Source organism: Mauremys mutica, chromosome 1 (assembly GCF_020497125.1).
Source record: "Mauremys mutica isolate MM-2020 ecotype Southern chromosome 1, ASM2049712v1, whole genome shotgun sequence".
Taxonomy (NCBI): domain Eukaryota; kingdom Metazoa; phylum Chordata; order Testudines; family Geoemydidae; genus Mauremys; species Mauremys mutica.
In genome coordinates this window covers 196,902,293-196,918,403 of record NC_059072.1, presented here as the reverse complement: position 1 = coordinate 196,918,403, position 16,111 = coordinate 196,902,293, and the positions used below count along the sequence as shown (strand labels likewise).

The following is a 16,111-nucleotide window of genomic DNA, read 5'->3' as shown; positions in this document are numbered from 1 at the left end:
ATGGGACAAGGTAAAGACGAAAAAGAAGACTAAAGACTACTACCAACACAAAACTCTGCCATTTGTCCTTGTCTTTACCAAGGTGCTGGTGGTGGGCATAGCTAGATTTGGGGCACTCACTTGATGCCGTTCCTGGATGACATTTTGATCAAAGTTCTGTCCAAAGTAGCTGCTCACAGGACCACAATCCAGACACAAACTGCTTTAAGAACAGTTTCATGGTAAACATCAATAAAATACCACAAGGATAGCTCAACTGGGAGTGGTCACAGGCACTTCTATGGCAAAAGTCTACTCATCAGTGGACAGATTCCAGAAAATCCAGAACCTAATATGTACAGTATGTTGGTAAGAAACACAAGGTCAGCTATAGCTCAGTGTCTCCATGTATTGGGCCTGCTGTTTTCACATATAGTAATTACTTCTTGGGAAAGATCCCAACCCATCAGGTGTCTCCTGGCAGTATGGAACCATTCACTGGAATGCAGGATCAGGTGCGGGTCCCAAGCCAGGTGCGGGTCCCAAGCCAGGTACTGGACTCCCTCAGATGGTGGGTAATCCCAAGGAACAACTGAAAGAGTTTACCCATGGGTACTCATGCCAAATGGAGTGGGAAGTCCATCTGGGACACAGAACAGCACAAGGCACTTAGAGCTCCATAGAAAGGAATCAGAGCATCAATTTACAGGAGCTCAGAGCTGTCAAGCTAGCCCTATAAAGTTTTCAGAGCCACCTGAAGGGCATCTACATTTTAGTCTAATCAGATGACGCTATCACTGTGGCATGTCTTAACAACCAAGGGAGAAATTGGAGCTCAATTCTACTCATATATGCAATGGAGATAATGGAAGGGGCAGAAAAAAAACTTCTTTTCCATAAGAGCAATATACACAAAGGGACAATTGAACCTGGAGGCAGACTGGCTCAGCAGATGCACAGTCAGCAACTCAGAATGTTGTTCCAATCAGGAAGACTTCAATCTGAACTGAGAAACGCAGCATCCAAGCAGTTGACCTGTTTCCCAGTTGCAAAAACAGAAAGCTGTTGAAGTACTTCACCAAAGGAAGCAAATGCCAGGTTGCTGGGGATGGATACTCTCACAGATGGCTACACAACCTGCTTTACACATTCCTGCCACTTCCCTTGGAAAGGTGATTCAGAAGATAAAGTGAGCAGAAGCAATGGTGACAGTTTTAGCTCCACACTGGCCAAGGAGACCATGGTTTTCAGATCTGGTAGACTTGGCATTAGAACCCCCACACTGCATTCTTCAGAGACCAGATATCCTTCATTAAGGTCCTCATCTCTATCCAGATGCAGACAGTTCACAACTGACAGCATGGCTATTGAGAAGGAAACAATCATGTTTGGACTACCCACCAAAGTGATTGTAAGACTCCTCTCCTCCACACAGATTTCAATACTAAAGGCCTACTCTTCCATCTGTACAGGAGGTAGTAGTGTCAGGAAAACAACAAAACCCCCAGCGACCTGATGTCCCAGCTATTCTGGACTTTCTTCCGGACAGAATAGACAAGGGATTTCAGCCCAGCACCACAGCACACCAGGTGTCAACCAAAAGTAGGATCTTATACGCAGTGTCCTTGGGTTCCTTGGCAAACAATCCTCAAGTATCCAGATTTTGCCGAGCAGTCAACTGACCAGAGCTGCGATCAAACCAATCTTTCCTAAATAGGACCGACCACTGGTGCTGAAAGCCCTGACTACTCAACCTTTTGAACCATTGACACAGGTCACACCATTCTACCTATCCATCAAAACCTGTATTTGGTCGCTATCATGTCTGCAAGATGAGCCTCAGAGTTAGCAGCATTATCCATGAATGAAAATCAGTGTATGTTCCATGATGATGAGGTGGTGTTCAGGACCCCAGAGCCCTTCTTACCAAAGGTAAACTTATCTTCCCATGACTCACAGGAGGTTGTCCTCCCATCCAAACCCACAGCAGCCTACGGAAAATCTGTGGCATAATTTGGATATTTGCAGAGCACAAAAGATCTATCTTGAGTGCTATGAATCAACAAGATCAGGCCCCTTGTTTGTCTACTTTCACCCAAAGTCCAAAGGGCTACAGGTCTCCAAACTGTCTTTAGCCAGAAGGATCAAGTTATGCATTGTAGAGGCATACAAGGCATCAGATAAACCTGTTCCTGATGGAATCAAGGCACAGTCCACAGGATCTTCATGGGCAGAGAGAGCCTGTGCTTCCACTCAGGGTATCTGCTGGGCAACAACATAGTCTTCAATTAAAACCTTGATTAGACATTATAAGGTGGCCTACTTTGCTATATGCAGTGATCCAGAAATAATTTGCCATTTTGATAATTAATTTTGGGGGAGGACTCGCATTCTACCACCTTACCCCTTCCTTTCTTACCCAATCATTTCATTTCTGCTAGTAGTGTCTCCCATAATTGTACCCTATCTGGATGGCTTTGTAGCAAAGGGACAAAATTTAATATTTATAGCTACAGTTTGTCAGCTAGTTAGCCTACGGTTCATAGGTTTATGGGCTGGCATTGAAACTGTTGTTACTCATCATTCTGAGAGTTTTCATACACATTTGGAATAAATAGTTTGGTGCAAGCTGGAGAAGGGAGCATGATCAGTAAGAGCAGCATTATAGCACTGAACTGCAGGCAGGAGAGGAATAGCCCATACTTCTCAGAATTGTGGGAGACTCCGCTAGCAGAAAGGAAATTATTGACTAGAAAACTTAAATATTCTTAAATATATAATATAATATAAATAGAGCCCTTTGTTTTCAGTTTTTATTTTATTTAATTTTTCCTGGGAATTAAGTATTACCACAACAACAACAAAAACAGGTGAAAATCAGTACAAAAAACTATGAATAACTTTTCTGGGTAAATAATGGGGTTTATTGTGGTGGACAGAAAGTCAGGGGGAAAAAGTATTCAGTAGATTAATGCTTTGAATTTTATTCATCAGTGTGGTTTGCAAAACTAAAACAGAACTCAAAACACAATGATACCTGAGAGTTTAAGAAAACAAAACTTTTCATTTGAATAAACAGTTTTACTGTTGTAGACTTAGAACTATTAGCTTATAAATATTTACTTTTAAAAACTGTGCCACACCATTTGCAGCGCATACCCTCAACTTCATCCTTTTCTCCTGTTTTTGTTTTTTTAAAAACTTTCAAATACTTCCTTGGGTTCTGAAATGTATTCTGATATAGATTTTTGTTTTCTTCCCATTTTAGTGTCAAATCTTGAAACCGTTATCCGCTAACAGCTTGAAATGTGTACGTGGTGGACATGAGATTCATCAGTATGTTCAGATGCACACACACTTCAGAACTTGCATGCCTGTTTGTTTATTGTGTGTATCTTCTAGACCAGGGGTAGGCAACCTGTGGCACGCGAGCTGATTTTCAGTGGCACTCACACTGCCTGGGTTCTGGCCGCTGCTCCGGGGGGCTCTGCACTTTAATTTAATTTTAAATGAAGCTTCTTAAAGATTTTAAAAACCTTATTTACTTTACATACAACAATAGTTTAGTTATATATTATAAACTTATAGAAAGAGACCTTCTAAAAACATTAAAATGTATTACTGGCATGCGAAACCTTAAATTAGAGTAAATAAATGAAGACTGGGCACACCACTTCTGAAAGGTTGCTGACCTCTGTTCTAGACTAATACATTGCCTTACTTCAACAGGCAGCTTTGCATAGACACCCAGACTAATGTATTGTCATAATACATATCTCATGCAATGTATTGTATTTTTTAATAAAGCAAGTTATTTTTTATATATTTGAATGATACAAAAATAGGGTGAAAATCAGAAAAAAAATGAATACTACTTCTTGTAAAATCCAGGAATTTTTCCATAAAAATCGGCTTAAACTGAAAATGAAGAGGCTTAAATATAGGGAGATGATCAGATCATACAAGTCTCCATCCCATACATTTTATGGTGCGTTAGTATAAGAATGGTATCATACCATAGTCATAGATGGACGTGCTTTATAAAGAACCGTCACTTGTTAATTTTCTATACTGTGACAGCTAGGCTCTACTGAAAATACTTTTAAACTAAACCTTCCTTTTTATAGTCTAAAATTAGTCTCCACCCTAAAAGAATTTTGTAAAATTGATTAAATTGAACTGAATGTTTTACATTGTTTATTAACCCACTATAGCATTTAGCTTAAAGACCCTGGATGACATATAGCAGAACTCCATATTGGGTACATCCGTTGGAATATTCATAGCAATAATATAGTAGCAAGATAAGATCAAGAGTTTTCCAACTATGTGAGCAAAATTAGTTTCTATGCACTAGGCTTTTGGTGATTCTGCAACAAGTGCAAAATATAAGACTGAGGCCATTAACCTCAAGATCAGTGGCTTCTTAAATACTAATTTAAACTAGATATCTGTACAGAATAAGTACCATAAGACAAGACAAAGTACTAAAGCAAGAACACTGTTTTGAGAATCCCATAATGAACGACAAAGGTTAACAATTAAAGTATGATCACATAAAAATATTCCAGTTATAAAACAAAATACATACCAATGAATTTCCCCATTTTAAAGTTTACATTTCAGCTACTGTTCCACTATGCTACATAGAAAACCAAGTCCAGAAACAACTGCCCCCTCACTGATTACAGATCACAGTGGGTTGACGGCCAGGTTAAGGGAACAACAAGGAAAGTTTTGCTAATTTTCCTGTAAAGGTCAGAAGACAGGATAATTTTTTTTTCAAAATCTGTTGAGTTATAGTTTATCGTCACAAAATAGCCTGACCATTGTAACACCATTCGTGTTTAACTTCCATTGCTGAAGATGTTTAAAGATTTAAGAGCAGTCATCAGGACTTGCTGAATTTGAGAATTGTGAGAGTTTCTCTTCCTGCTTGTCTAGAAAGTACTCTAGTACCTCTTAAACCGTATTTCTTCATTGTTTCCAAAATTTCATCTGTAATTAAAAATGTACAGTGTTACAGTTCAGTTTGTGTTAATCACCACCTAAAAAACCAATCCTGTCTTAAACTGATTTATTTGCTAAAAGCAAATTACAAAACAAAAGATTACATAGGCTCTCAAAATATCCATCATGCTCCTTCAGGTGATTAAAACAATTTTTAAAGCAGTCATCCAACAAAACCAAATGAACTTTGCTTTCTACTAGTGGAAATGTTGGATTTTAATGTCTTTGAAAAATATACTAAGTACTTAATTGAATTGATAAATAAGTTTAAGATTAAAAACTGTGCTCAAAGTTTTAAGTGCATGTATGCTTTTAATATTCTATATATTAACACAAAATCCAAAATGAGTTAAGTGCAGTTATACTGAAACTGCAAATTAGTTAGAATCATAGTATAATGATTTAATATTCCCATCTTAACTAACTGCTTCAATTAAAAAAAGTTTCAGCACTATACGCAGGTTTCAAGTACTTAATAAAAAGGACAAGGAGTACTTGTGGCACCTGAGAGACTAACAAATTTATTTGGGCATAAGCTTTCGTGGGCTAAAACCCACTACATCGAATGCATGCAGTGGAAAATACAGTAGGAAGATATACATACACACAGAACATGAAAAAATGGGGGTTGCCATACCAACTCTAATGAGACTAATCAATTAAGATGAGCTATTATCAGCAGGAGAAAAAAAACTTTTGTAGTGATAATCAGGATGGCCCATTTCAAACAGTTGACAAGAAGGCATGAGTAATAGTAGGGGGAAAATTAGCATGGGGAAATAGTTTTTACTTTGTGTAATGACCCATCCACTCCCAGTCTTTATTCAAGCCTAATTTAATGGTGTCCAGTTTGCAAATTAATTCCAGTTCTGCAGTTACTCGTTGGAGTCTGTTTTTGAAGTTTTTTTGTTGGAAAATTGCGACTTTTAGATCTGTAATTGAGTGACCAGGGAGACTGAAGAGCGTTTAGGTTTTTTTGGTAAAATTCCAGCAGAGTATAATTACAAGTCTGATATTTGAGCCCTGTCTGAAAATGTTCAAACGTGGGAGTGCCCTGGAGTAATTCTACACTTCAGTGTTAGTTTCACTTTAGCAGATGAAACCCCTATTTCCCATACTACTTGGGTCAGTGTTGTAATGGACAGAATTTTTCCCTGCATATACTAAGTGAGTAGTGGCTTGAACAAAGAAGGTTTTATAAAGGCAGAAGCTCTGATAAAAGGATGTGTACAAAGCACACAAATTAATTTGAAAACCCTACAGTAAAAACTGCCAGAAAGGGTAGGACTCACAAGTGGGGCTATCATGTAAAGTGTCTAAGCATAAATTTAAAACCTCATACCCCGGCTCAGCTGCCACCTAACCTTGTAGTAGCCTAAAGTAGTAGTAGCCTGAAGTCCCTAGGCACCTAACCTTTGTAGTAGCCTAAAGTCCCTAGGCACCTCAGTGTTCACTGGTGAAGTCCCCAAGGTGCCTAAATTTCAGCCAATGGGCACATGCTCAGCTGCCTCAGCCCTGACACCACCAAGCAGCTTGGCACCTAACTCGTACCTAAGCCAGAGCAGGATTCACAAAGCATTCCCTCACTTAGCTCACCTGCCGAGCGCAATCCAGTACACATGCTCAGAGGCTGCCATAGAGCACATCTACTTGATTGGGCCCTGCACAAGACACAGTTGAGGAACAGGCAGTGCTGCCCCTCCCACACACTTTTCTCCCAATAGTTAGAGTACTCACACGGGATGTGGGAAACCTGGGTTCAAATCCCCCCTCTGCCTACTGTGGAATATGGAATTGAATGTGGGTTTTCCACATCAGTCCCCTAACTGTTGGGCAATGGGCTAGTCTGGGGTGGGCCTCTCTCAGTCTCTCCTTTCTCCTCTCCACTTTGTATAAAATAGTTAACTATTCATTGAAAAAGAGAGAATCTCTAAAGTCCAGTGGTTAGGGCACTCAGCTGGGAAGTGAGAGACTCATGTTCAAGTCCCTGCTCCCAATCCAGCAGAGTGGGGATTTGAACCAGTGCCTCCAACATCCTGGGTGATGCTCTAACCACTGGGCTATTGGGCATGCAAGGAGGCACTACCACCATTACCTTGATTTTTCTTCAAAAAGGGATGACCTGGCTTAGGTACCCCACTCTTGGAGAGGGTTCACTACTATGAATTCCAAGTAGAGGGAGGTGCCTCCATCAAGGCCAGAGTTAGGCATGTAACTCCTTTGAGAGACAGGGCTTAGGCCACACCCCTCTCCTTGTCATTTCCTATTGGCTGGTTTAGCATGCTGACTTCTGTGAATCTTTTTAGGCACCTAAGTCTCCCAGTGCATTGTATAGGGAACCTGACTGCCTAACTTAGCAGAAGGGTGCCTAAAAGTTGGGTGCTGCAATGCTCAACCAAGTCCTCCCTGTGACTCTAGCCCAAAGTGCTTCCATACTAATAATTGTTATTAACCAAGTGTGACTTGCTACTGCCATGTACAGGCCCTCTCATTTCTCTGAGATATTACTCAATTCACAGTTTCCCATTCTTGCGTAATAGTGGCAATGTCTGATTAGCTATAGCACCTTAGTCTTGTGCTCATAGTTTTCATGTACGCATTAGTAACATATAGTTTAGCAAACCAAAGGATTCTATTACCTGGGTTGTTCTCTTTAATTGTAACTAAATAGAATAATCCTCCTGTTGAAAGCAGGTCTGGCACTAAAGGAAAAAGTCTATCCATTACTTCTCTGCCATTTTTGCCTCCAGCCCAGGCTGCCTCTATGCCATGGCTTTCTACCTAGGAGAAATTAAAGGAAGATGATTTTTTTTACTAATAGTTTACATACAACTATAGAGTGCCATATATGTTCATGACACGTTAGGAAGAGAATCACCACAGTCCCTATCCTAAGGAGCTTGTTTAATTAAAATAATTTCAATCGTAAAATTGCTACATGGCAGTTTAGTTTATGCAGCATACAAGCCAAATTTCAGACTTATCCTCCAAATAGATGAGCTCTGTTTAGATTTAAAGAAGGTCTTTGTTGACGCTGTTTGGAAACAGACATGTTTTGTAACATTCAAAGCATATACTTTCCTCTAGATGCATATGGAAAGTATTCACATAAATTACACCAAGGATATGTCTACATTGCAATAAAACACTTGTGGCTGGCCCATGTCTGCTGACTTAGGCTCAGGATGCAGGGCTATAAAACTGCAGTGTAGCTGTTTGGATTTGGGCAGGAGCCTGAGCTCTTGGAACCTCCCCCTTCACGGTTTTATATACTCCAGTTTACAGCCCTGCAGCTTGAGCCCTGTGACCCAAGTCAGCTGACATGGGCCACCTGTTCATGTTTTATTGCAGTGTAGACATGACTCGAGAGTCCTGAAGAATACAAATGAAAGACGAAAATTAGAGCAGTCCAGAAAAAGGAATTTCTGTCCCATAGAAAATGTTGAGGTTTTGGAAAAATTTAGTCCCAATTTTGGACAAAAAAGTAAATAGCTCAAGATTTTTCACAAGCCAGAAATTCTGAAAAATTCCATTTTGGGAGAACTAAAACAGAATTTTTCAGCTTGCCAACTGCCCAGTTGGATGGCTCATGTCAATTTTCTGTTTCTCTGTGCAGGCAGAAAGAGCCTTTGGGCAGGCTGCCATGGGAGGGGAGAGCCAAGACGCTCATCCCTGAAAATTCTGATTTTGTGAAAATAGAAAATATCTGACAGATCTAAATGAAAATCTCTTAGGGCTTGTCTCCATGCAGATAATCAGGAAAGTTAAGGCAAATCAACTAAAGGTGTAAAGTCAATGCACATAAATTAAAGCATGGTTAAACCTCTAAGTGGATCTCTCATTCAGGAATGAAGTAGAATTAATTCACTGTATCTTTGTCTACACTAGCAATTTATGTCAGTATAACTACGTCGCTCAAGGGGCGTGGAAAAGCCACACATCTGAGCGATGTAGTTATTCTGACCTAACCCCGGGATAGACAGCGCTATGTCGGTAGGAGTGGTGCTCCTGTTGACACAGCTACCGCCTCTTGGGCTACCTATGCCAATGGGAGAAGCCCTCCCATTGGTGTGGTAGCATCTTCACTGAAGTGCTACATCAGTGCACCTGCAGCGGTGCAGCTACCCCACTGCAGTATTTTAAGTGTAGACAAACCCTTAATCAAAGTTACAGAACTAAAGCCACTTTACTCCTGAATAAGTGCACTGACATGGGGGATTAAGCATGCTTTAATTTATGTGCCCTGACTTCATACCTTTAGTGATTCCTAAGTATCCCTGTGTAGACATGGATTTATAGAATAACCCCAGCAAGGACGGAGCAGTATTTTGTGGAACTGTGGTCACTAGTGTCCTTTATCTCTTATGCAGAAAATGCAGTAAGGTGAGTGATTCATATTTACTGCAAACAGTTCTGCTATCACCATTGGCGCCACATGACCCCTCACTACTTTTTCAAAGCACTGCAATTCAGGATACAGTAGTCTGACAACTGGATATTACAAACCAATTTATCATATCAGAAATTAATAATTTTTCATATCCACTGAGCTGCAGAAGTTTTTTGTTTGTTTGTTTGTTTGTTTTAAACATTGCATCGCCTCAAATCTCAGTGATCCCTACCTCTTCAGAAGGGGTTACCACATACGGTGGATTAAACAGTAGTAGATCAACCTTCCCATTTAATCTCGGTAACAATCCTGTGACCTAGAGATGAAATTGAAGTAGGAAACAAGTTAGTTTTACTTAGGCAATTCTTTTATTAGCTACATTTTTTATTTACGACAGGAACACACATTTCCACTTCTCATTATACAACAGGTATCGTGAGACTGCAGATTTGTCATATATGGGACTAAAATAAGAGATTAAGCTTTGAATATAATCAATCATTATCAAGACAGGATGAAAATTAATAGGTTTACGAACAGTAATACACTATTGAGATATAGAAAGTGTCCTGTACCTAACTATGAAAACCTGACTTATTTAAAATGACTTAAGCCAAAACAGACTGTTAACTAAGATACTTCTTTGTTATTTTCTGTATTTTCTGGGAGTACAAGGTAAACATTTTGTAAAACACAAATCTGTGCAATTTCCCATAAATTTAGCCAGCCAACAAATGGTGACCACGTTGGCACTATCTATTTTTCTTATCTTTTTAGTTACCAAAACCAAAAGTCAATAATAGACAATATGAAAAAAATAATTTCAAGGACCCTTACTAAGCAAATGTTTTAAATACATGTTAATTACAGAATACATGCGTTATTTAGTAGATAATAATAAAGACGTCCTGGCTGTGAGATAATAATCAGTTTAATAAGTGGGCAAATTACAAGATTGAGGAATTTATCTCAATAAGGGAACTAGATTATTTCTCTATCAAATCAAGCATCCCTTCTTCTAGGATGACTATACTGCAAGTGATTCCTCATAGGAAGGGTTAGATCATTTCATATTTTTATAAATTAAAGTAAGTAGAGTTGGGACCATTCCTGTTTCACCTCCCATTCACAGCAATGCATTCAACTGTCCTCTTTGGTTCTGCATAGCTCAGCCTCTAAATCAGTCTTCAATGTGCAAGGGCAGCCCACAGAATAGGACAAGTAAAAATATAAATTTGTTGCATGATGACATACACAACAGGGTCCCAAAACATGAACTAGAGATACAGAATAGTAAGAGGATGAAAGAAAAACCTATACTAATTAAAAGAGCTTGCTTACAGATTCATATCCATCCCAGTTCAGAAGTGATTAAAAGTTTATCATCTGTTAGCTGTTCATCAACTACTTCATACAGGCCTCTGTGTACAGTCCAATTCTCAAATGAAGCGTTCATTTATTTCAGCTAATTCTAATTATTGGCAATCTGTCACCTTTCATTAAATTTAAATTCTCAAGATTTTTTTTTACAATTTAAAAGAGCATACTGAGGTAAAGGTGAAACTTAGTTTCCCATAACACATTGCTTGGAAGTTTGTTTGTTTTTAAATCATTAGCAAACAGAATTTATAACAAAAAAACATTTAGACTTGTGCATTGGCAGAGCATTATTGTCATAGGTACAACATTAATAAGAAGGCTCCAGGTGCTCACAGTTTCAAATCCAATCCCTGATTATGTAGTATTTGCTCTATATTTGTACTGATTTAGAGTCTCATTTGAAGTATATTTTCTTTTCAGATTCAGTTTGGTCCCTTATCAGCTGTTTTGTCCCTCTCTTTTCATCAGCCTTTCTATTTGGGTTTTTTTTTGCATGAGTTTTTGAGGGAACAGTGGGCGCTGTGATCAGTTTTTACTTAGTTTTCTGTAAGCTTGCAACAGTGTCTAAGCTACTGCCATCCACCAGAGTACTTTACAAATTTAATAAAACAAATACTCATATATTGTGGCATAAAAGACTGTTGTGCCTTACTAACATATGGCTGTAAATTGCCCCTGAGTGTGCTGGGTTCTTTGGCTGGCTGGCAGGTTTGTTGCCCCTATTTGGGCCCCCTTTGCAACAGGGTGGCAGGGTGGGCAGGAAGGGAAAATTTACCAGGACAGAGCAGGGAACAACAGGAAGTGGCTGGACCAGGTTAGAAGGGGGACACTGTCCTTTCATGTGCCTGGGGGAAACTATACTCTGCACAGTTCCAGAGAAACACACTCTCACTGCAATCAGGCTGGCAACACCCACCCTCCCAATGATGGGATCCGAGTAGGACTTGGTTTCTTCACGATCTGCTGTGAGCATGACGCTACTCAACAACTTCTTCTGGAGCTGGAAAGGAATTTTCTCCTCACCACCATATTGGATGAGGTGGGGCAGGTTTTTTCCATCTTCTCCACAGCAGATAAGGGACCCAGTGGGGTAGGTGAGGAAGTTAAGTCAAAATGTCACCACTTAGTAACAAATGTGTCCAGTGCTCGTTACAGAGGGAATACGGGTCTCAGATTAAATGGATATGGAAGTGGATTTAGAGGAAAGCATCCCTTCAGGTAGCTGGGGAAGGAATGCTGGGGCTCCTAACATGAGGTACAGCGGGGAGCCAATCCCTTTCCTGTTTTTCACCCCCCTTAACCCCTCATACGAGGGGAGGGTAGTGGGATCCCAGCAACAGGCTGGCTAGGACCAGGTTGAGAAAGCAGGAGGGCTGACAGCAGCCCTCCTGAGTAGGTGGAAACAAGGAAATAATGATGACCTGCTGTACAATTTATTGTTGGGTAATCCCGGATATGTTAACTGAATAAAACTGTGGCCTAATTAAAACATATCCATTGCCCCATGTCTTTCTTTCAGCATGAAGGGACAGTACTTGAATGGTTACAGGCAAACCTCCCACTGTACACTGTAAGAATTGCAAAACTATCAGAAGGTCCAGTTATAAGAACTTGTATCTTACCAAGTCAGTAATTACTGGGTGAATGTGAACTTTGTTAAGTACAGCTGTCTCCAAGGTACAAGAAGCTGCTATAGGGTTGATATCTGTACATCTGAAAGCAACACATTCATATCACATCAACATTACAAGATATAATTAAAAAATGAATGTAAGAATGTGAATGCTATTATGTGATGTGACATCAAGCCTCCTGTGTTAATGAATGTGATTCCCCTGCTCACACACACATACTCACGCTAGCTCTCATCCAGTTAACACAAGTATAAATAGCAGCATAACTGCGGTAGCAGCAGCAGAGGTACGACTAAGCTATGCTGAGTACATACCCACTATTTTCACCCCATCTTGCAGTGCAGACATAGCCTTACTGAATAATCATCATCCAAGATTTAAAAAGAATATACAATTCTTGTTACTCATACTGTGACTATAATGTATTAAATTTCATACAATAACACTATGCTAAGAAAACTTTAAGGGTGCCTAAGTACTCAAAAGTTAAGGAAATGCTAAAGTTAAGGATGCATGCTCAGACATACCGTAACTATAACTTTGTCCTCATCTGTGGATGCATTACAATTGTCTTGAATTAAATTATCACATACTATTTCTCAAGCAATGCAACATACTATAATATCAAAGTTTTCTACATTTTGTGCTCATATAACTCAAAAGGCCAAGAGAATTTTACCAGACTTTCAAACAAAATTTGGGCTCAGAACAGACATTAGAAATTCAGCCTAAAATAATGATGTCTGTGAAAACAAGTGTTTATAATGAGACTGCCTTTCCAACTATGGCACTGCATAATAGGTACTCAGTGAGGCCCGGCACTGCAAACTCTTGTGCATTTGCTTAATGTTACACATGTGAGTATTCCCACTCAGCTCAACAGAACAACTCACATGAGTAAAGTTAGACGTGTTTGCTGGATCAAGTTCTGAGTAAACATGGTAGAGACAACATGACTACAGATTGAGTTCAAACTAGGAAGAAGGAATTTCAGAACTCTAGCCCTGGCTCTACTACCAAACCAATAGGTGGTCTTGAGCAAGTAATTTAGGGCCAGATTTTCTAAGCTATTTAGGTGTCTAACCTCTCACTGAAATCAATGAGGGATAGGAATCTAAATGTCTTTAGAAATCCATTTGTAAAATGGAGATAATACTTCTCTACATAGTTGGTGACTGTAAAATATTTTGAAATGAAAAGCACTACATATTGTAAGAGCGACGTATTCTTATATTATTAGCTGCAACAATCTAAAAAAATGGTATTATAATACTTACATGTACAATGAACTGGGTCCAACAATGGAAGCCAGAAATGTTGAAACCACACCTGATCCAGCTCCTACTTCAAGGGAGATCTCAACTCTAAATTTAAATAAAAATAATTAGTACAAAGTGATTAAAATACTCACTTCACAAGAGTATCTAGGACAGACATATGCAGGTCTGGATCAGGCAATGCTGTCAAACCTCCAGCCACTGGAGACTCCACTAATAATGAAGTTTACCGGTCATACTGCCCTCAAGATCAAGTTGAGTGGTGTGCCATATGATCTGTGATGTGCTGACTGACAGCTCTCCGGTGATAACTTGTGTCCCCTGGGGAATCAAAATATTTCCTACTTATCACAGCCCCCGCTGGGGCACATTGTAGATTTCCTTCCCTCTGTTAACAGGAAGCATCCATTGACAACAGCAGTTCTAGACACACCTCCACCTCCTCCACCAAGCAGCCATGGCATAAGAGTTTGGAGCAGGTCACACTGAAACTGGGATCCCAAGGATATGTCTACACAATGCATTTGGTGACAAACTTGCACTAGCAGGGCTGAAGTGAGCACTCTAAAAATAGCAGTGTGGATGTTGTGGTTCCCGATGAGACTCAGGCTAGCCACCCAAGCTCAGATCTAGGGGATCAGGTGGGCTTGAGAGCGCAAGCTGCTGCCCGAGGTGCAATGTCCATGTTATTTTTAGTGCACTAGCTCAAGTTCCACTAGCCTGAGTCTAGAGGCTCACTCCCAACTGCAGTGTAGACATATCCCAGTGACTATTCTAAAGGGTCCACATTTGTTTGAGCTGGCTCTGGACATGTATAAATAATAGAAATTTCAAGACAAGCAACAAGATTATTTCATTGCATGGATCCCATTCAACTTAAATTATATTTGCAATGCACTTTGAGATATTTTGAGTATGAAAAGGAACAACACAGGACCAAGTTCTAGTCAATTCTATATTTCAATAAATTAAAAACATTCCACTCCTCACAGAGTAAAACTGATTTAATGATGTTTGTGCAACATCATTTCTGGAAAAACTGACCATCACGCCAAAGACTAAATTACCACAGTAATTTGAAACCCAGCAGATGTTTACATTATTTACTGAAACTACTTGGACCTCTGAGTAGGGTGACCACCCATCCTTAATTGAGCGGGACAGTCCCCAAATGTAAATTTCAAGTCCCAGTGGCAGGTTAAATTACTCCAGGACAACATTTATCTTGGAGTCCCTGTAGCATCACTCTCTGCCTGCCCAAGGCTCAGAGGCAGCACCTGCCTCTTTCCAGTATATGTATATGTGAGAGGAGGGTCTCTCAAGTAGTCCCCCCACTCACAAGGCCCCACCCCCTGCTCCTTCTCTTTCCCCTGAGGCCCTGCCCCAGACCAGACGCCAGAGCTGGCCAGGCTGTAGTGGGAGTTATCCTGGAAGCCCAGTTTGCTGCGGGGAGCCTTGGACCCTCCACCTGCCCTTGGTAGTGCACCATGGGGTGGGTGGGGGGCAGGGACACAGGCCAAGAACTGCTCTTGGGTCCCCCAGCCCCCCCCAAGGAGAGGGCCCCCCGCGGCAGCCCGGGCTCTTACCAGCACTGGGCTCTGGCCTGGCAGGGGCTGGGGGGGGTCTCAGGGCCCCTGCGTGGGTCCCCGCTTTGCGCTGTGACAGGCGGGTCGCCCGAACCGGGGCCATCCGAGCCTCTTTCCCGCCCGCCCGCTGCAGCGGACCCCGCACCCGCCGGCCCCTGCTCGCGGCCGGGCAGCACCCACCGGCCCGGGGACCCTGCTGGGCGGCCCCCGCCACGTGCTCGCGGCGCCCCCCCGCCCCGCCCCGCCCCGCCCCGCCCCGAGCGGCTGCTCGCACCCCGCGTCTCGGAGCTGGGCCGCGTCCTGCTCCAGCGCGTCCAGCAGCAGGTAGGTGTCCTCGGCCGGCGCGTACACCTCGCGGAAGGGCCCGCGCGCGCCCACGTGCGGGTGCCGCGGGGTGGGGATCATGGTCCAGGACCGCCCCCTGCCGTCCGCGAGAGAGTGCGCATGTGCGGAGCCCCCCCCCCCCGACTCACGCTGTCGCGAGGGGAGAGGGGAACACGCCTACGCAGACTGCTGCGCACGCGCGTAGCTGCCGCGCGGATGAGCCTCGGCCCCGCCTCTCGTCCTCCAGGATCCGGCAAATCGGCGGTCGACTGAGGTTCCTTAGGGGCGAGCGCAGAGCAATGGATCCCGCCTGGCTCTGTTGGAACGCCCGGGCTCGGTGCCCGCGGGCGGCGCGTTCCCCTGGGAGCTGCCCCAGAGACCGGGCGGGTCACGGGCGGTCACAGCGGAAATGCTGAATGTCGGGGCAAGATCCTCTCCAGCTGCCTGTCCCCTGCTCTGACCCCCCCCGCCCCTCGCCCGCGCTGCCCCGTGCCACTCGCCTCTCACAGACTGTGGGGGTCGGAAGGGACC

General features: G+C 42.1%; 1 protein-coding gene across 1 annotated transcript; it reads right to left on the bottom strand.

Moving 5' to 3' along the window:
• Window positions 1-3,597: 3,597 nt before the first annotated feature.
• Window positions 3,598-15,718, bottom strand: N6AMT1 (N-6 adenine-specific DNA methyltransferase 1). The gene is made up of 6 exons (XM_045002265.1): window positions 15,531-15,718; window positions 13,671-13,757; window positions 12,382-12,472; window positions 9,612-9,695; window positions 7,629-7,770; window positions 3,598-4,977 (listed from the first exon to the last, which is right to left on the bottom strand). Exons 1-6 carry the CDS (start codon window positions 15,659-15,661, stop codon window positions 4,871-4,873), a joined length of 642 nt encoding a protein of 213 aa, XP_044858200.1. The 5' UTR covers window positions 15,662-15,718; the 3' UTR covers window positions 3,598-4,870.
• Between the last annotated feature and the right edge of the window lie 393 nt (window positions 15,719-16,111).

Bases quoted from the DNA above. Each gene is read 5' to 3' on its own strand.
- N6AMT1 (XM_045002265.1), bottom strand. From the start codon at position 15,661: ATGATCCCCACCCCGCGGCACCCGCACGTGGGCGCGCGCGGGCCCTTC. The intron at 7,771-9,611 runs GTAGGGATCACT...AATTTCTCCTAG, and splicing joins TGGTAACCCCTTCTGAAGAG to GTAGAAAGCCATGGCATAGA. The intron at 4,978-7,628 runs GTAATAGAATCC...TTTTAATTACAG, and splicing joins AATTAAAGAGAACAACCCAG to ATGAAATTTTGGAAACAATG.